We start from the raw sequence: 21,345 nt of genomic DNA on the forward strand, positions 1-21,345 counted from the left end.
TCTACTGGTTCTGATCGCTTCAAGTTCCTGTACAGGACCAGGGCAAGCACACAGCATCTTGCCAGATACTGGGGAACTGGAGGGGCCTCTTTTCAGTACTTTAATTCCCAATCATGTCATGTTTTAAGAATTAAAAGCTGGCAGCGCTGCTCCTGTCAATTAACAAGTTTGCTGCTAACAAAGGCTTGTCCATTAAGTTTGTCTCTACTCTGTCACGAAATCACTGCTTTCCCTCTGAAATGAGGGAATTTTGAAGATAACTAGCTGAGTTCTAAAGCTACCATGAGAAAGAGGGGAAGCAATTGTTGCAGAAATGAGGAGGAAATTATAAAGCATAAGAGAGATTCTAGTCACTACCACATAAAATGTTAGGAAGACGTACAATGTTTTAGTTCTAGTGTCTAGCTGCAAAGCTGGAGAAGGTGCAGAAAATATCCACAAATCAGGCTTGAAAAACATCTGTGGGTGCGTACTATGTATTCAGCTTCTCTCGGACAAGAGGTGACTTGATACTGATTTATAGGGGACTTCACAGACGAAGGAAGCTGATAAGAAACATTCCCTTTGGTTCCAGAATGCCCAACGAGATACTGTGATTTTAGACAAGCTCAGAAAAAAAAAAAAAAAAAAGGATAAGGAGCAATCTAACAGTAATTGTAGTTTTTCCTTCACTGTACTTTTCAAAATCAAGCGTTTCTCTCCTTATAAAGGAGGAGGTGTGTGCTCTAACAACTGAGTGCTATGCAATAGTGCTATGCAATTGTTCAAAGCAGGTAAAGCTTGAAATCTACAGCCCCTGGTCAACCCCTCCAGTGGGCTGAACTGCACCATAAAACCAAACCAAAATGCTGACAGGGTTTTAAGGACGTGTCTGTTGTGGGTAGTACTATGGGATGCTTAATGGTTTTGTGGTTAACCTGCTGATGATTACTCCCTCCAAAAAAAAAAAGAAAGGCAGATGGACAGGAATGGATCTTAGAGAGAGACCAGCTCTGGAAGGACACAGACATGAAAGCAGCCAGTGTTCAGAGCTGCTAATGCCATTACAGGGGCTGGAGAGCTCGTCTGCACTGAAATGCTTGTGTACAATACCTATACTACGCCCATTTCACTGTATAACAAGCTGACATGGACAGCACCAGATATCCCCTAAACAGAGCCTGCCTCTACCTGCCGTTCATGTAGCCGGACACGCCAGAGGAGCACGAATGTCACCTTTAAAATTCAGAGCATTTTGGCAGTGAAGGAGCAGAGGGTCACACTGTACACACACAGTACTTTCCAGGCAGCATCTTCTAGAAGCACACACCTGCTCACAAACAAATTAGATCACAAAGAGCTGCTTAAACAGAAACAGAAATGCTAACTGCTTCAAGCCTGGAGAAAAAGAGCAACCAATCTAAATAAATTGACAGGTAAGAGAAAATCTGGCCAACGCACTTGAGATAAAAAGCAATTCAGTCTGCAGGTTTGTAATCATTTTCTTTCTGGAGTTGAAGGTACAAATCCCAGCATGGGGAGTCTTGCACAACTGCAAGGTCAGGATGTGGATGGGAGACGGCATGCTGAGTTCAAGCCAGACAGGCAAAAAACTGCCCTACTGCATTTGCTTTCTTGATAACAGATTGTAGCAGAACCGGGCTGAGGAGGGACAGCTTGGGTAGAAGGAGGAGAAACAGCAGATGTTGCTAGTGCAGCTTTCTGATACCAGCAACTGCTCTGCGCTTCCATCACCGCACCTCATCTCGCTCTTTTAATTCCATGTCACCTGTCTTTGGCTTCTGATTTGCTTGTCTGTGCTTGAATAGCCTGCCATTTCCAGTGCTGCCCTCAATTCCAACGAGAACCCATTGCGATGTTAATCAGGGCTGCACGGATGAATTGAGGGGACTGATGTTTTCATAACCGGAGCTCCTGACAACACAGAACGACTTCAACAGCAGACTGGTTTCCTTGGCAGATCACTAAATGGAGAATACACTAACATTTTCCAAACGCACATATGATTTACTGCAAAATGGTTTGATCAGAGCTCCTTAAATTTGTGTCACGTTGATAAAATAATTCCAGTAAAAGCCTTGGAATGACTATTTTTGTTATTTTTAAACAGGACATTTCAGTTTTCCTTTGGAATTACATTACATTTTACTGTTTTTCTGAACTCAACTTGAATTTATTAACTGTTTCATTAGATCAAATTTTTCCTTTTCTTTTTTTCTGAGAAAGTCTCAGATTTCAGCTCCAGATCATTAAAAAAATACTGAAAATGTTCTTTCAATTACTGAAGGGGAGAAGAGTTTTTTAAATCGTTTTTCAAACTTGTAACTGGTTAGCAGACTGAAAAATTAATTGTTTCCACCGTTCTAATTAATTGCATCACTCACATGATGCTTCCACACCCTGATACAAGTCTGATTAGTTGCTTCTGGAGAAAAACCCTCCTTCCAGCCAGCACCAGATTACAACAGGCACACAGCAGTGCCCTGCTGGCACAAAAACATTTTCCTGGCAGGTCTGACTGAAGTCCTGCATGAAACAGAAGCCAAGAGCAGAATGAGGCAGTAGGAGTCAGTTTGCTTGGGCTGGTGGTTCTGAGATTATTTCTGTCCCCCTTCAATCTTATTTATGAAGTTGCTTCAGTTTCAAATTCGTTTTTCCTTGTCTGGATTTATTGTCACTGCACCTGCCTCAAAAGGAGAGCAAACAAGACAGCAATCTGAAGACTGAAAGGCTGATTAGTTTGGCTCTGTGTAACCTTAATTAAAACTATGTCCTGCAACTCACAGCTATACTCAGTGAACTGCAATAGAGCCCTGTGTTCTTGCTAAGCCAGGGAGAGGCTTCATTAGGAGAGAGGAAAGGGGACTCCAGCTTCCCCTTCACCCTAACCATGGGGTGATTACGGAGGCTGGCTGTTACAGGATTTTCTTCTTCTGGGCTGTTTACCCCATAGAAAGTGCTGAGCAGAATCTAAGGTACTAAACAACCTGTCCATGCATTTCTCCTAAACCCCAAAATACTACATAAATTTAACTAGATTCTAAAGAAAGCTGTAATTCTAATTTATAGCATTTTGTTGACATATTCTTTGAACTGGAAATTCAGCAGAACTTTTGCTTTGGATACATCAAAATGTAAAGGATGTTTGCCTCGGAGTCCTGGCACTGGAGAAGCCTACACATACACATGGTGACCCTGCCCGAGGCCAACCCGAGACCTGGTGTGTTCAGCTTCTGCTGGTGGGAACATCCCTCGTGGGAAAACAGGGACCAGGGCACAAGGAACCAGGAGCCAAGTCTGCAAGTCTGCTCTCTGTAAGCCCAGCTCTGGGACTGGCCTGCATGTGTGTATGAAGAAGGACAGCAAGGCCCTGATGGGCACCCTGCAAACAGCTCAGGAAGGGGCTCCTGAACGGACGTGGTCTGCTTGTGAGCAGAGGCTGAGGACTGAGGGCTTGCCAGGAGTTAGTACTCGCAGTTAATCAGAGTTTAAAGCTTTCTGACATTGAGCATCCCACACTCCACCAACTTGAAGGGCACTGACATCCTTGTGCTGCCAGCTCCGGAACCGGGAAGCCCTGGCAAGCAGTGCTGGGTCTGGGCCATGGGGTGAAAGGATGTCTCTGGAGCAGCAGGGACCTCTCCTCAGGAAAGCTGCCCGTGCTGCCAGGATTAGGGACGCTTTTAGGTCACCCAGCTTCTCTAGGTGGCTGGCCTCAGATTACCAAATTCAACTCTCCAAAAATGTTGGTTTGTAGATAACAGGGAGTTAATTCCAATTCAGCAACTGCTCTGGCAGAGCTCAGGGGAGAGGTGCAGGAGGAAATACGTTGGAGTGTGTGTGGCTACAGTGAGGGATAAACGTAAAGTAAGGTTATGCAACTTCACGTGGGGCCCTTGCTAACAGATGATTCCCAGGGCTGCCTTTCCAGAGGGTACTATTTTTTCCCCTTTTCTGGTTGGATCATGTCTTTCCAGTTCACCCGGCAAAGCCCTGCTCAGATCTGCACCCAGGTCCTCTGAGGTGAAGGTCTGATGGATGAGCACTGCCACACATTTGTCTCTAGAGCTCTCATCTGCTTTTCTATGGGAAAAGCATCGCTTTTCACCTTTCCCTGCCATATGCTGCTTTAGCACTTCCTCTGGAGCAGGCAGTTACATCTCCCTAGGTAGATTCTCCCTCAGAGCATTGAATCTGCTTAATACACCTGTGGACAGTTTAGAAGCTCAGGTCCTGCTCACCCAAAGTCCCAACCCGTACTAATGTGAGCTCGTGGAAGGCCACTCTACAACCTCAGCAGACCTCTGACCTACAGACGCACACAGGGACAGCCTAGTCCAGTGCAGGAACCAAAGCAAGGCTTGGAAGCAGGGGCCAAGTGGTCTCTTAAAGAGTGCCTGTCCTGTCTCCCAATACCCTCTTCCATGGCCAGACCCAACTCACCATTTCCAGTCCCACGTCTCCTGATTTCTTGACTCCTGACCCTCCTTCTTTCCTTAGCAAGACCTACAGCCCCCACTTTCTCTTCATCCTACAGCCAATGACATGCTACCCACCTCTATCACCCCATGTTCCTGACTCCCCAAACTCCTACTCGTCCACCTCTCTCTTGGAGACAAGTCCCAGAGCTCCCCTGGGTGCCATGGAGCTGGGACAGGAGCCATCTGCAACCAGCACAAGCACCAGCTCCCCACCATTGCTTACTCTGAGGTAGCTCCAGGCCCCTTCTTTCTACCGAGGAGAGAGAATCTGCCCTGTTTGTGTCACGGGGCAAGACTCCACTCACGAGGGCTTCTGCAGAGCACGCGGTGTGTGACAACCAGCGGAGGGGAGGTGCTACAGGAGTGAAATTAAAGGACTTAGACTGAAGGGTCTCCATGGCACAAATCACCTTTTTGTTGTCTTTGTACAGCTCCTAGCACAATATGTTTTTTCCCATGGTCAGACAAAAATAAATAACATCAGTGGAGTGCTGTGTGCTCTAAAAACTCCATGTTTTCCTCACTGCAACAGTGGACCAAATACAGGGGAGAAAAGAAGATATTTGGAGCCTAGGAGATGTTTATAACAAAGCTGCCGGTGCTTTGAAGTGGAGTGGGGTTTGTGAAATTATGGAAACTAAGCTAATAGATGTTGCTCCCTTAATAAAGAATTGCAAAGTCAGATTTTCCTCAACTGTAGATAGCACACAAAAGAACGGGGAGAAAGGCTCATGTGATTTCATAAAAAGAGCCAGCACTCAACAATAATTCTTCTATCAAATAATCAAAATTAGCTTTCTGTTGTTGAAATTCCGCACAGACACAGGGGAAATTAGCTGTGACTTTCTGTTCATTTCTCTTTTCAATTCTGTCTAAGTCAGCTGGCTGCAGTTTAAGAATTCAGGTCACTGAATTGCTTTCTGAATTTGCATGCATTTGAAATAATCTCACTTTATTAGGCTGGCTTATGCTCTGGCCTGCTGTCAAAGTCACTGCCCCCTGCACCACATGGTTACTTCTTTCAGGTCTTCTCTTCTTATTATTCATACGACTGGGTACTGAACACCCTGCTCGGCTCACTGGTTGCTGCAGAGAGCTCACAGCACGGTGCAGGTACGGAGGTGGTCTTTGCCCTCCCTTGCCACAGCTGCTTCTGTGCCCTGGGGGGATCCTGCACTGGGACTGTGCTGGCTGGGGGGTGTTGCAGCACCAGCTCCTGTCGCTGTCTTAGGGTCTGCACACACACAGAAATCAGCTGGAACAGAGATTTCAAAATAATTCTCAGCCCCCGACGTATGTGCTCTTCTGCTGTTAGAGCCAGCCTTCCTCTCCAATGTAGGTCACCCCACACTTCATCAGCTGCAAGGTACTGCCTGCCTTGCAAAGGGGTCAGCTCAGAACTGAAGGAGCTCCCGGAAGCAAAGCCAGCTGGATCCCAGCAGCTTGAACTCTGCCTCAGAGCATCCGCACAGGAGTTCCGTGCACTTAACAAATCTGCTCTACAAACTAATTCACATTAACCTTCCTGAGAGCAAGGCTATGTAAACACATTACAAACTGGATGTGCAGTTCTTGATGAACTGCTCTGCAGAACTTGCCATATGTGTGCTCTTATGCCGTGCAACATATAAGGCAGCACCCACCTGCATAATGCAGACTATTTCTTTCTTGTCAAAGCCGCATCATTTGAAATACATTTAATGTACAATATTCCCTTCTTCCCCTGCTCTGTCCTCCACAAGCCTCTCTGGAGATAAAACTGTACAAAGGGGTTTATTGCAGGAAAGCCAAGCGCCATATGGGAAGGGAAATAAATTTTATCAGCATAGAGCCCATTGCACTGGGTTGGTTAGCTGAATCTGTTGTCTTATGACCATCTTAACAAACAATAGTGAGTTTAAAATTTTACAACAGACAATCCCCTGTCTTTCCAAGTAGAGGTCTGCTCTCCTCGTACAGCTCAAGCCTACCACTGATTGCTTCTCCTCTCCCATACACCTACTTGAGGTATGTGGCATCGCTTTTAAGGGAGAGAACGCAACCTCCAACTGTGCCAAACTGCTGTAGGTCAAACGATACACAGAAAATGATGTTATCTGATGAATCTCATGATTGTTAAACAAAACGTGAAATAAATTAAGCTGATGATGCTCTTCCCTCTCACTTGTCACATTTATGCCCATCATACAGGAAAAAAAATCAAACCTATAGGGCTCTGTAGAGCAAATTGTTTGTGAATAGCCATGAATGGGTGTAAGAATTGTGCAATTCTGAAGCACAGTGGCTGCTACTTATTATTGCTGGAGACTGAAGCCAAAGAGCCTTCTCTTCTCTTCAAGTGGCAAGAGTGCTTATACCTGGAGCCAAGGCTTCTGCATTCAATTCTCAGTGCCCTGCTGGAGCTGACAGCTGTGACAGGGACAGATTCTGGAAGACTCTGGGCTGGTGACATTCTGGCACTGCTTTCTGTCAGCAGTGTGGTCAGGGTGCAGAGAGCTACCAGACTGTCCTCAAAGCAGGAAAAGTCCCCTGAGTTTACAGGTGTGGTCGGCAAGCAGATCCTACTTCATGTAATTAAAGAGAGAGTCAAAAACTTTAAAAAGGTGTTGGAATGGTGAAGAATTACCTGAACGGGTGTTTTATTTTGATACTGATAGCAAATAGCTACAAGCATGGCTCTCTAAATGCAAAAGGAATTTGGTAGCTCAGGGGACCCATGAAGATGGGGCACAAATATATTGCATCTCCTACCACTCCCCAACTCTCTTGCTTCTGCTGAATGTCTCCCAGCTCTCCAACTAAGTGTCCGTGGTACTAGTGACATCTGCCTAGAAGACCAAACTCTTCCCAGAGAACTTGCAACCTGTGAGGTTGGGATAAACTGAGGTGCTCAAGGTTATTTACAAAGTCAAAGGCAGGTAACCTGAGATCTCACCACTGCCCCCACTGCCCCTTCTACTGGGGTGTCTTAGGCTTTATTTTCCTTCCAGAGTTACATGAGAAACGGCACTTCCATATCCAGACAGGGTTGGCAGCTCACCTTAATTAAGATGAAGTCATGTGCACTCACCCATGGCTGATGAGTTGCTGATAGCTTTCCTTAGGCTAAAATACTCCAAGCCTGGGACTTTACTTCCAAATAAAAAGTAATTCACAAATTGAATTCCTGCTGAAGTCTGAGCTCCTACCGTGAAGACACCGATATCTGAGCTAGATCGCATTTCTACCTCGGCCATTTTAGATAGCTATCTCAGGGAAGACAAATCACACTCCAGAAATGCTTTTTTCTCTCTGCTGACTGTAAGTCAGATTCAGATCTGCACGCTGTACTGTCAGAAATGATGGGAGAGGATTTCAGGTCAGAGACCTACGAACAGTGGTATTTGAACTCTGATTCCTCACAAACAGTTATGTTTGTGGGTGACCCGAGAAGACGCAACACGGAAGAGCCCATGTTTCCTCTTGTCAGGCACCGGTATCTCAGCAGCTCAGTACGTGGATAATAAGTTTCCACCTACTTAAAGTCTTCAATGCGGTTTGGAAACAAAGCTTTCTCCCAGAGCGCACACACTGTAGCACTGTATAAATCCTAGGTCACAGGAACTTGTATCCTAACATCACCTGTGCCTGTATCAGCAGCCTCAATAAGAGGCATATAGAGCTTTATGACCAAATCTGCTTGCTCATCTCACGTGTGCAGCTCTTTAAGGATTACTCACCGGCGTACGGTAAACAAATCTGGGACCTCAGTGTGGACATTTTATGCTGAGTACATATTGTTTTATTTCTACACATTTCAGTCAGTTTCATGTGATTTTGATGGCACCTGCCCCAAGGGAGTAAGCAGCTAAGGTGTGTTCAGAGACCGAGCTCCACCTTTGCTGGTATTGTTTTCCCCATGGAAGAGAAGAGGAACGGAGGCAGAGAGCAAAGGCATGACAAGGACAAATGGGGAATCAGTGGCAGAGCTTGGCACAGGTCCCAGACCTTCTCATTCACAGCTTGCCCAGCCTAACCCAGGCCAGTCCTACCTCTGAGGCAGCGGATCCCAGAGCATTAGTCACGACCCAGACACGAGGGGTTGCAAACCCAACGGGATTTCAGTTGCAGAAGCATGATCACGAGCTGACAAATGGGGTGCCCAGAGAAAAAGTTTGAGAACAGCTATTTTTGTGGCTTGTATGACAAAGCTTTTAAAACTTCTTCCACTACAATATCTTATACAGACACTCTTGTACTGTAATAATGTTACGTAATAATATTTAGATGGGTATTTTGTTGCCTTAGCTTTGTTTTTTAGCATCTGCAATGCCTGGAGGAAATGCAAGGCATTTTTAATCCAGGGTTAACTGGGATCCCTGGATCAAAATATATGCAACTGGCATTCCAAATGTATGTATTTCAAACTATTTGGTGTAAAATATTCCCAAAGAAATTGAAAACATAGCGTTCCCTGCCTTCAAAATGTTCTTTCAGCTCTCACTGGTGACCTTGATACGGATGGTGAGCAACCTCATGGCAGACATTCATGGTATTTATTACAGCACAGTGAACAATGGAAAATAATTGTCCCCCAATATTTTTGGAAAGCACCAGTGAATTTTGATTTGACAATATTCACGACCCGTATTGTATTTACTTTCAGTGAACGTTTGAGCGGTTGTGTTTTACAAGTGCAAATACTTGTGAAAATCTAATTTTAAGCTTCAACGGTCACCGAGATCCAGTTTCAAAGCCAGGCGAGAACAGAATCCTGCGATTTACGTAACTAACTGACACATCACAAACTGGGGCTGTTCACAAACGCTTGTCAGACAAAGAATTACTCACTGGAGAAACGAACAAATCATTTCAACACACAAACACTAGGAAGAATTTTACAGCTTGGTCAAGAACAAGAAAAAGAGGGAAATTAAATCAGTGGTAAAATTTTTATTAATCAGTGGTCAGCCTGATTTCCTTGAGTCTCAATCTTCAGGCTTTGAGCCTGTGGAGACCTGTGCATGTGATTTTCTGCAGCCTGAGGAGTTCTTTAGAGTCTGAAGTTATTCAGAGAGTAGAGTTAAGAAGGGACACAAATCATTGCAGAATCCCAGCCTTAGTCAATTCTCAGAGACTAATCCCTTCCAGTCTTTAAAGAGCTCTGTAAGTGCAAGACACCTGGGAAACCTCTTCCCCAGCCATGCATGGCCCAGGCAGGATGCCAATATCAATTCCCATTAACGACAGAGGTTAGGAGGATACACCAACATGCTCTTTGCCAGAGCGATCAATGGAGCTGACAGCTCCTGGGGGCTGTGCCCTTCATGCCGCTGCACCGCCAGGCTACCAGCAGGAAGCGATGGGGGGCACAGATCTGCGTGCATCTGCCCCTCTCCTTGCCCTCTGTCTAGCCACTGGCTTTCAAACTGCATTTGCTCTGCAAAGCGAATGCCTCATTGCACCTCCAGTCAACCAGCACTGCTCCTGGTGGTTCAAGGGACAGGGTCTTACGTTCTTATCCTGTCTCTCTGCTATCGAGGCGAGCTCAGACCACACTTTCCAAGTCTTCTGCATAGCAGCTAATCCTGTAAGCATCCCTCCTGTGGCTGGATGGATTGAGATTTTTCTCCCTGCTCTCAATTCCTCACTGCACACGCAGAATACTGGATGGATCTACCCTGGTACCAGGACAGTGATGGAGCCCTCTGAATCACTTCGTGTATTCAGCGAGGCTTGGGCTTCTCAAGGACGTGTTGTCAGCTGGCTCGAAGGAAGTTAGTGAATGCACCACTGACTTGGAAAGAGGCTCCCACTTGCTTCCATCCTGTGTACAGATCCTGAGCTGAATGCAGCATGAACCAAAAATACAGTTCTTCTTCTGTTCATACCAGGCCCTTCTGGCCCTTTGTCCTTTACTCTCTGCCCCCTATAACAATCCCCTTACTGTCAGTCTCAGCTCGGTGCAATGCTCCTGACTTCCCTAACCAGTCACGTGCCGCTACGCAGCTACTGTGCTGCTGCTTCTGGATGGCGCACATTTCAGGGGAAGGTGAAGAAATGTCTTATTTATAAAAGGCAGGGATTTCCATGGGATCTGCCAATTCCAGTAGGACAGGCATAACTCCCTTAGGCTCTTTTGAGAAATTCCAGCCAAATAATGTTACACACTACAGGGCTGGAAGGTACTATGAGGATGTTATTTTGCAATGGTAGAGGACATAAAGCTGGAGAATAGGCAGCTATTGAGTCTGATTGCCAGGGAAACAGGGAGAGCACTAGGATTTTCCAGAGTATGGCTCTAAAGGTCTGTGCCTTTTTTATGGTGCAGGGACTGATATTGGCTCTGGTCAGCAGAATGGCAAAAGCAGGGGAGGACAATGCCAGAGCTCTGCACCAAGGGGCATGTTATTCCAGTAGCTCTGTGCCACCTTCTGACCTTATACTGACATTTTGCAGCTGCATGTGGAAGGGAATTTCTCCTAGGGGAAGAAACAAATGAGGTGTTTTATGATGGTTGAGAAAACAGAGCTGTGAGGAGCAGCTTTCCCCCTCGACCATCACTGCAAAGAAGACTTCCCACAGCTGCACAGACATGGAGGTTCCTGTCCGGCTTTTGCCAGCCTTTCCTGCATGCCTCCACACGGAAAATGGGAAGGAGCTACAAGCCAAAAAGGCTGCTTGCAATGAAATGCCCCAGATGAGTGGTCTGACTCATGGTCTAAGTGTTGTTCCTTGGAAACTTGAGTAACATCACAGGGATAGTTCAGGCACAATTCTGATGGAGTTGTGGAAAGGGACCGCTGCCTTGGGCTTAGAGGATTAGGAGTTGAACCAGCAAAGTTTATTCTCTGTAGCCTCTGACTCAGCGTGAACTTGAGCAGGTTGGCTTTACCTCCCCACATCTCAGTTCCTACACTGTAAAATTCCCTGCCCGAACACCAATTATTAATGCAGTTTTGGGCAACTCGCTTTGATCTGCATCATGAAAGGCTCCCAAGTGTTTATCGCATTGAAATCAACAACAACTGGACAGCTGGGTAGCTCTGGGTTAAGATTACTCTGTATAATGGGGAGACTAGCACTGTCCTGCCACTGTATGAGAAATGATTGCAATCCATTCTCAAACAGCAGCAAAGCAGAGTGAGAAAGGTGGAGGAACTCTGGGAAGTTCTTTAATGTGGAGACGCTGTCTGCAAGGCGACCAGTGAGGCATTCTCTCTCCTTCAAGTTGACTCCAGGAAGGAACGAAAGGAAATCAGCATTCAGCTGGTCCAGCCACCATCCCAGTGGCAGAGCACTGGCTGGTGTGCACATCACTGCAGATCTCTGAATGCCTGTGATGCAGCCACTAAGCAAGCACGATCCTGCTCTCTGACCTGCAACCTGTCTCCCACACCTTCAGGCCTTACACCCAGGGATCTGGCCTGACTGATGATTGCCACCAGTGGTACAACTACAGGCAGTACCGATGGCTGGGAGTGAGGACGACAGCTAAGATCTTCAACAGTAAAGTGCTGTTCTCTGATCCTCACACTGAGACAAGCAATGCTGCAGGGCAATATCAGTAGTAGCTTCTTATCCTCTTATGTCTACACAGCAGCTCAAGGAACTGCAGCAGGAGAAGACACCAGCTAGCTTCAAACTAGCTCCCTCAGGTTCTGGTAACATCACTACAGGTTAAGCACTCAAGGATTTACCTAATTTCACAGTGGTTTTGGGAACCTCCTCAAAGTTCGGCATCACTGCTGACAAGCAGTCTGTGTACATTTGCCTTGAATTTTGGCTGTGCATGCGGCTGCACACAGAGCAAAGGACAAGGAGCGCACACGATGCCCTGCCCACCTGTATATACAGTTACAAAGAGCACCAGGCTAGGAAGTGGAGCAGTACTGACCATCTGAAGATGAAGAACTTGAGATAAAGTCAAGCTGGCCCATCCCTGGTTGTGCTCGATACTACATTTTCTAGAAGATTGTTCAGTGTAATTTAAATAACCTAAGTGAGGAGACTGTTGCCACTTACACTAGGGCCTCATTAGTGGCCAAACTCTACATATTTAGCTCATAACCTTTTCTTCAGGGGTCACGCTTTCTGGTCTGAAGCAGGTAATGAGATGCACAGAATACAATGTTCCTGGCATGAAAAGCCCCAGAGACACTGCACCCCTTGCTGGGATGCCAGCTTCCTCCCTACCCCGCCACCCCCACCCCATTATCCTCCTTGCTTTCTGCGTTGTACTCAAGACTTGCACTGACCTTTTTGATTCTGGAAAGCAATGAAAATGCGTGCAGCGTTAAGTGATGTATAATAAGAAACTAAAGAAGTTAGGCTGGCACTCTGAGATGCTCAGTCTTTAACTCTGCAGAGACTTCCTGCATGACCTTGTGTAAGTCACTTAATCTCTACGTTAAATGCCTCTGGTTGTGACCAAGGACTGGTACCTGGTCTCCTCTAATCAGACAAAACTGTTTGCAGCACAGGTGATGTCTGCAGGACAGGACAGCATCGTGGCATGGGTGACTGTGAGCTATTACAATTCAATGATACTCTTTGGTTACCTGTGTTTACTCTGGGCTGTGTGAGGTTAAGTGTTTTATCAATTGTTCCATGTCTTTGTTCTGTCTGGTGTCCGTTTCTACTGAATATATTGGACTCTTGTGGACAGCTGGATGGTGCTTTGTGGCTGTGTTTTGCTGATGGTTTTGCACAAGACACAAGAAAGCACTCCAAGCTTTCCTGTCCCAACAGCACTTTCTGCTTTTCCAGCTGTTTGTGAACTATGACCAGAAAAACAACTGTCCCAAAAAGCTACATTATGGTCTGCATTTGATAGAGAAGACTCTTCCTCATCAATGTGGCTCCAGTTTTTGTCTTTTAAAAAGTAATACCACTAACCCATTCAGTCATAGCCCAACCAGCATCCATGCAAAACGCAGGCCACCCTCCAACAAACACCCGAGCCCCCATGCTGAGGGATGATTGCTGCTGCAGAACATTTCAATGAAATACTAAGGTTTGCTCACAGGACCTAGGGGAGGTCACAGCCTGGCCTATTTTCCGTTGAACCTGGGTGGCTCTGGGTACTTGCACATTCTGAGCTAAAATTCAAAATCTAGAGAATTCCCCAGGATGGCTCTCATGGGGTCAGAATGGTCTTGGTTCTTTAAGAGACCTCTTGGAAATGGAAACAAATGAAGCAGGAGCAGGCAGAAATATGTATGTGAGAGACAGAGAGAGAAGGATGAGGTTCTAACTGATCATAAACGGGCTTCTTGTGGGAGCTGAAGCCAGACAAGGAGAGACTGGGTAGGATCTCCTTCAGTTCACAAGTCCAGCAAAAGAACAAGGGACCAAAAGGACCAAGTCTGGGCACAGAAAGCCAGGGCAGCATGTAGTTGAAAGGAAACCCTCACATCTTCTACTTACCAATTCTGTCCAGCCTGTCAAGAGCCACCGTTTCAAAAGCTCGCCGCATCATGGGATACTCTTCCAGCACCTCGTTGAAGTTGTCCACCGAGAGGGAGTAGAGCCGGCAGTAGGTATCAGCTCGCACACTGGCTGTGCGCCGGCCGCGAGTCAGCAGGCAAATTTCTGGAATGAAAACCCCAGCCTGAGAATGTGGGGACAGACACCACCACCCCTGCCATACAAAACCTGGCACTGCCATTCAACGGGCAGTCCTGCCTGCCACCCAGTCTCCTCTCCAGGTAGACTCTACTTGCTTTCCCCTTGAAAGCATGAGCAGCGGTAATGTTCTCCATATGCAGGAACATTTAAACAAGAAAATACCAGGGGGCTCAGTTGTGGCAGCTGCTATGTACAATTGCACCTCAGGGATTCTGCTGATCTAATTAGCCAGTCAAGTTTTGTTATGGTGGATTATCAAAGATGTCATTTGTGCATTCAGAGTGGAGAAGCTGTCCTTCTCCAACTCCTCAGGGGCACTGGGAGCAGAAGGTCATGCCGTGCGCTCATTGAAGCTAATTCTCTCTTTAGATTTGCAATAAAGGCTCTGTGCTGACCTGTGGCCTTGGTGCCTGGTAGTAACAGCGATCCTCAAACCCAGAACATTTGCCTGTTCAAAGACAGTTGGAAGTTACTTGCAGACATGTCACAAGCTTACAGATAGGATAAGCCAAGTTAGTGGCTTACTAACTCTTGGTGTATTTACACTGCAGTCAGCTACTCTCAGAGGCTGCTCAGCTGGCTACAGAACAGAAAGTCCTTGACTCTAACATAAATGCCTCATTTGGGCACAGACGCTCCTTGAGCACTCAGCAGAGAGCTCCTGAGTCCTGCTTTTCCACTGATTACACACAGAGTCTGGGCACCTAAGACAGGCACTTAAAGACAGATGGTGTGACCTAAAGGCAGAAGGTCTGGTCACAGCATGCTTTTCTGTGCTGTTGGGTGTCAATCTACCAGCACCACTCTCAGGATTTATTCTGGGTGCACTCCAAAGCGCCAGTGTAGTAGCACTACAAGGTTGTGAGTTTTAGGCTGCTTTCCTAGGGAAATGATGCCTCTGAAACTGTGCTGTCTTTGAATGTGTGAGAAGTTGTGCGTGTGGTATCTAAAACGCATTGAATCTCATGGGCAATTTTAATCAAATCTGTCAGGTAAGGGTATCCTGACTCAAGCCCTCCAACTCCAAATCCCGGAAAGCTGACCCAACTTGCTAGTGATGTACAAAATCCCTGTACCCCAGAGCCAGCAGGTAGCTGCAAACATGTTATTTTGCAGGAAATAACAGAAGAAGTGAGTAGAAAATTCAAGATTGGGATTTTTTAATAGAGAACGGTTCTTACAGAGAGGAAGGAAAGTCAGGTTTCATTCTACCCCTCCTGGTAGGTGATTAATTATGATGCATTCAGTGCTTGTACTGAAATGTGCATCTACCAGAGAACTGTCTGTCTTGGGGTGTCAGTGAGGTCTCTGTGGGGCTGTGATAGCACGAGAGTTTCTGTGTTACTCATAAAAGCAATATCCTAAATCTTCTCTTATGGTGTTTTCTGACCTTGTATTACTTTCACTGTTCCAGGCCTCTGCTGCTGATACATTATGCCTGCCTGCCGACCTTCATGACATTTTGCTGAGCCACAGACTGGGGAGATGATGGACTATGTTTTTTCCTCCATGTTTATACAGTACCTCATATGATGGATGCCAGGCAGTAGGAGTAGGCAACACTATAAATGTGCTTGGAGAATTGAGAATGCTCCATTTTTTTCCTTTAGATTCTCAGCTTCACAGATCTGTCAGTTTGCTTGGGGCAAAAGGAAATGAAACTACAAGAACTAAGTTTTCCTTCTCCACTTTGTTATTATTTATTGCCTAGACTCCCACACTGCCCACTATTCCCAGCCACCACTCATTGCACAATTTACTTATAGGAAGCTGCAGGACAGGTGAGATGAACAGAGACAGGGGGTGGAGGAGGTGACGGGGTATCAATTCTACATTCTGCCCTACCTGTGTATGACAAGTGAAGGAAAATATGAACACTACCAGTGGGTCTCACTACGCAAGGGTGACTCATTAACACGCACCTCCAAAGTAGGAGCCATCTGCCAGCTTGGTCTCCTTGTTGCCTTTGGTGAGGACGCTCACCACTCCGTGCTGGATGAAGTACATCTTCTTGCCAATGGTGCCCTCGCGGATGATGTAATCCCCGGGCTGGAACACCTCGAACCGCAGCTTGGTCAACATGGATGTCACAAAGTTGGGGTCTGCATTGGCGAAGAGGGGCATCGAGGCAACCAGCTTCCGGCAGTTGAAGTTGATGATTTCCTGATGACAATGTGAGTACAAACGAGAGAGAGTTGGGGGAAGGGAAGCAGGGAGAAAACATGGGACAGGGAGCAGAAAAGACATACACATACGTTTAGTCAGCATCTAATAACCCACGAAGTTTCCCCACTTGATGTGTATGTTAAAAAGTCAAAAAAAAAATACAATGCTGTCCTCTCTGTCTGGCTCCCCCAGTGCAGGCTGGAATGGGCCTCGGGACACAGCACGTAGCAGTGCTAACTGAAGCTGATAGCTTGACACCATGCTTCATTGCCTTCATTCATATGCTTTCTCTCCGAGCAGGGACCAAACAGGAACCCCCCCACTGTGCCAAATACATAAAATATACCTCTTACTGCAGAAAGCCTTGGATTTTGAGAGGTGCGTGGTGCTGGTGAAACGCTGTATGAAAAAGCCCAGGGCTCCTCTCTGGGAAAACGTTATAACTCACCTTGGCAGCCCTACGTTCTCTGTTGCCCTTGCTTGACAATGAGATATTAAACAGCACAAAAGTGCCAAGGCGCTCAGAGAAATAATTATCCTGGGCAGCTGGGGACAGTGTCAAGAGGAGGGAGGGAAAGGTGCCCACCAGTCACCGGGGCATGGGCTGCCTCATCAACCTCAGATGAAGAAAGCCCAATTCAGCTGTTCAGCTGTCATACAGCAGACAGGGACCGTGGCTCTTCCTATGGCTTGGTGTCACTTAGAGGGCATGACAGCACCTTCCGTCGCACAGGAGCTGCTGTGCCATGCCAGCTCAGGCTCAGAAAGCAGCAGAAAGTGATACTGAGTACATCTCCCCAGCAAAACGCTCCCCAGCCAAGCTGTGAAGGAGGATCTGGATGACTGGAGCAGGAAGAAGGAGGGCAGGGGAAGCATCTGTCTCCTCCTCACTGGGTTGGGGGAAACTCTTCCAGCACTGCCCTTTTAGATTTCGGCAGACCTAGTTTTAAGATATTGCTGGTAGATGCTCAGCTCTTCCCTCTCCTATGGAGGGGAAAGGCAGGAAGAAGACTGCTTCCAGTGCTTGTGCGTACCGTAGTGGAGGCAGGCACTGGGGAGAACCTGTGTTCCTAGGCTGCATGGGGCACAGATCAGGCCAGCACACTGGAGGGAAGTGTGTATAAATACAGGAAACACAGCTTTATATTAGGGAGCAAGAGGTGGGGGCTTACTGAGACACCACAGCAGGCAGAGGGGTGTGTGTTTAGGGAGGGAAGGGACCTGCAGAGGTGTGAGGCAATAGCAAGGCACTTTTCAGAGTGCTCTCCTGCAGGGCTTGTTTAGGAATGGGGAGGAGGTCTGCTCTTGTTGCAGAGCACCCACATGGTGCAAACGTTTGTATGACAAATTGATGGGCACAAGATCATATGCAACATCATGCCAGCCTCAAAAAAAATGAGGTATTTATCCACAGTATTGGCTCTGCAGTGCAAGGCAGGTAAAAGACCTTTAAATAGGTATAAAGGACACGAGTGACTGAAGGAAGGAGAGCTCAGCTGGATGAAGATAGTCATGTCTGTTGTACCAAGAAAAAGGGCAGGAGACTGGAGAGTCAAACAATGCAAGGAAGAAAGCGAAATTCATCTCCACATCCACACCAGAATCTGCTGGAGAGGTCTAACAGTGCCCTGAAGGACACAAACAGCCAATGGGCACTCCTGTGTGCAATGCAGCCAACCGGGGGTTAGCCAGGCTCAGAAAGCAAGCGGAGTTTTTCCTAACAGGATTCAAAGCGTGACAGACTGGCTAGGACAGTCACTCCCTCTGATTGAAACTATCTCACATGGAGACACAGCCAAGCTCTGGACTGTGGTCTTTTTGGCCCTGCCCTCGCAGAAAGTTGGGCACAGTGCCGGAGCAGGTACAGCCCCAATTAAAATGGGGCTTGCATGGATGTGCTGTCTCTGCTGGGCACTAGGGCACACACACAGCCAGTGCTGATGGGGAAGCTGGCCTCCCACCATGCTCATTGCCCTCCGGTGTCCTCTGCAAACCACAGGGACAGGACACTGCACAGTGGGAGCTCCACGGCTGCCAAGGATGGTAAGAACACGCACTGCCCATTTGCAGCCCCTCCTTACCTCTCGGAGAGGCTCGCTCAGCTCTCCCAGGATGCTCTCCTCATCGAACATCTTCCCCTGGTAGCGGTGCTCGTAGTAGTCATGGATGCGCTGCCGCATATCCGCAGGGAGCTTGTGGAAGGACATATACTGCTCCACTTGTTTGTACTGCACAGGGGAGAGAGAAAGAGAAAGAGAAGGAGTTAGCAGGACATGCAGTAAATGGCACCCACTCATGGACAACTACGTGCCAGACGATCCCCATACTTGCTTCCTTCATGCCACGCTGTGCTGGCCGAGGTAGGTAAACCTGGTGCAGGATAGAGCGATTGCCTGAACACAGGGGAAGTTTGCAGACACCTTTATTATATTCCCCAAATAGCTGCCAAAGGTTTTAATCCTTAAACTTACCCTCAGCCAGTTACACCATGGACATAACTCCACATTCCCTGGGTACTAACACACAGAGATAAAACTGATGTGAGTAAAGAGCAACTGGCTAGGGCACTCCGCTCAGCAAATAATGGTGTGAGAAGTCCGTGCAGAATGGAGGCCAAGGCACACGTCCTGGCAGCTTGGCTCCAGACCAGTAAGTGATGGGTAGCACCTCTGTGTCTCAGCCCAGCAGGGGATCCCACTGTCCCAGGTGCCGTACCAAGCAGCAGAATGCAGTCCTGCCATGGATGTGCAGTCACAGGCAAACAGAAGGAGGCGCAGAAACCTGACAGTTACTCGCATGAAGCTGCAGCACCCATGGGCTGCTTCTCCTGTCCTCTGTGTTCTCATCCACCAAGCTAAGAGGCCGAGCACCTTTGTTTCCCACTCACAGCTGCACAGGTCCAGGTTTTTTCACCTTTTCTGGGCCCCTGCTGCCCCGTGCACTTGTGCTGTCGAACCTACCTGTATTTTTGCCTAACAATTTGCATTTCCATCACGTCACTTAGAGGGAAATACAAGGGCATGCTGCCTGATGCCAGAGCAGTATTTGGGGATGAATGGTGCTTTCTATCAGCACCTGACACCTCTTCAAGGGCAAGGGGTTGTAAATGTGCCCACTTGCCCTGCAGCTCCTGCGGGGACAAGGTGTGTGTGCTGGTCATGCCCCCTCCCCCGGTGTGCAGCACGAAGCATGATCCTGAGCATGTACTGCACTAAATAATGCTGATAAGAGGACCACGCACCCCCTTTCCTTCTCCCTTTCCCCTCTTTTCCCCTATAAATCTGTCCCTGAATGTCCCTTTACTGCAGCTTGTGCTGAAGTGCCTAATTACCGAACTCCTGCTCATTACAGACCTCCCCTGCACACACCAGTGTCACTCAGCTCTCAGTACAGTCTGTGCTGGCACTGCCTTGCATGCTAACAACTTGATTTGCACCAGAGAGGAGAAGGAATTACTCGGAGAAGCCAAGGTGGCAGAGGGGACACTCGGGGTTTCCTGGCATTTCCAGAGCTTTTTGTCTGTAGCTTGCAGCAGAGGAGCTGGCTGTAAATATTCATGATCACTACAGCATGATCAAAGTCAAGCGAGTCACCACCTCCCCACGGGGAGCCAGGTGGTGAATTGGCAATGAACGCCGCACTTTTTAATTTGGATTGCTGAAGTTCTGTAGAGACTGGCAGAAAGCTGCAGCGGGCTGTGCTGGGCGCTGCAGTCTGCAGCTCCTGAATGGGGGTGGCAAAGGCAGCAGAAACCAGCAGTTCCTGTGGGGAGAACTCACTGGTCTGAGCCAGTCGTGGATGTTGCAGGCTGTGCTCTTAAATGCACAAAGTGTAAGAGCTTGGCTCAGATGGTGAAGCAGAGATGTGTGCTGCCTCTGGAGATGTATCACGGCACCTGGGGCATCCATGGGACTGGTGAATCAGATGCAGGACATGCAGGATATGCACTATGGAAAGGGCTTCAGCTTTTGCTGACTCAGGTTTATGAAATTTATCTTGAATCTACAAACAGCTCTGTTTGTTTTTATGCTGTGTTTTTGTTCAGTAAATTACTTGCCAAAAATATCACTTCAGACTCAGTTTTAGTCCAGTGTCCTGTATCAGACCCTGTCCACCATACAGCAAATGCACCACAACACAGGTTCCATCACAGAGACTCACTGGTCAGAGCTCCAGGTGACACCTTTGAGTGTGCCCCATGTCACAAGACGCCACTCATCACCTGCTGCCAGCCACCAGCCCGCTACCCCTCTTCCCACCATAAGCACTTGCTGTCAATCTCCAGATGACCTTTGCTTCTCAGGAAAAATATCCCTAACTTTTCAAATTCACAAGCACAGGTTGGATGGGGAGAATTGGACTCTGCTTACTCACTACTGTATACGGATTTATTGCTTTGTAACAAAGAGCAATAAATTATGGCTCTGCAAAGTCTATGGGACTTGTCAGATTCTCCTACAGTCACTGTCCCCAGATACGGCTCAGAGTAAAAGCAGGACAAATTTACTTCACTGGAATGAAACGTTCTGCTTCAGATTACAAATTAAAAACACGGTTAAAAAAGAAAATTGTAGAACAAGAAATCACAGTTAACAAGAAGGAGGTATCTTGGCTCTCCTGCCTTTGGTAGTGCCACTTCCCCTCACCCATGCCAGGTGGAGAGTTTTTGAGCTCTCCTGCATGTAGAGATGGAGTGCTGCAGAGCTGCTCGCAGATGAGAGCATCAGCCCCTTCTCTCTGTGTGTGATGAAAAAAAACCTGCAGGAGGGAGGACCTTTCAGTCCATGGTGGGCAGTACGTATCACTCCTCAGCTCCAGACAAGATCACTCCCAAGGACACCAGCAACGCGTGGGGATGGGACTAAGTCAGGGGCTGATGGTGGCTGTGGCGAGCATGACTGTCAGAGTGCATGGATATTAACCGAGGCCCTCAGGTGGTGCAGACCTGGCCGTCTCTAAAGCTGCTTGACGCCCATGGAGTTGGTGCCCTGTCGGGTGCCTTTCAGATGTGGCCAGCCGTAGCCTGACAGCCCCCTTTTGCCTCCCTTCTCCCTTGCATTCCAGCCCTCCTGTCTCCACATCCTCAGTC

General features: G+C 47.5%; 1 protein-coding gene across 6 annotated transcripts in view; it reads right to left on the bottom strand.

Annotated features, from left to right (window-relative positions):
* Positions 1-21,345, bottom strand: part of HCN4 (hyperpolarization activated cyclic nucleotide gated potassium channel 4) — a 151,232-nt gene that overhangs the window by 6,242 nt on the left and 123,645 nt on the right. For all 6 annotated transcript variants that reach the window (XR_010834150.1, XM_067003709.1, XM_048081409.2 and 3 more), the window contains 3 exons: positions 18,338-18,484; positions 16,013-16,253; positions 13,890-14,054 (listed from right to left, as the gene is read on the bottom strand). Coding sequence is in view for 5 of the 6 variants with exons in the window: in XM_067003709.1 (XP_066859810.1) it covers positions 13,890-14,054; positions 16,013-16,253; positions 18,338-18,484 (553 nt within the window). In the remaining variant the exon portion in view is untranslated. The remainder of the gene's footprint in view (positions 1-13,889; positions 14,055-16,012; positions 16,254-18,337; positions 18,485-21,345) is intronic.

Source organism: Anser cygnoides, chromosome 11, assembly GCF_040182565.1.
Source record: "Anser cygnoides isolate HZ-2024a breed goose chromosome 11, Taihu_goose_T2T_genome, whole genome shotgun sequence".
Lineage (NCBI taxonomy): Eukaryota > Metazoa > Chordata > Aves > Anseriformes > Anatidae > Anser > Anser cygnoides.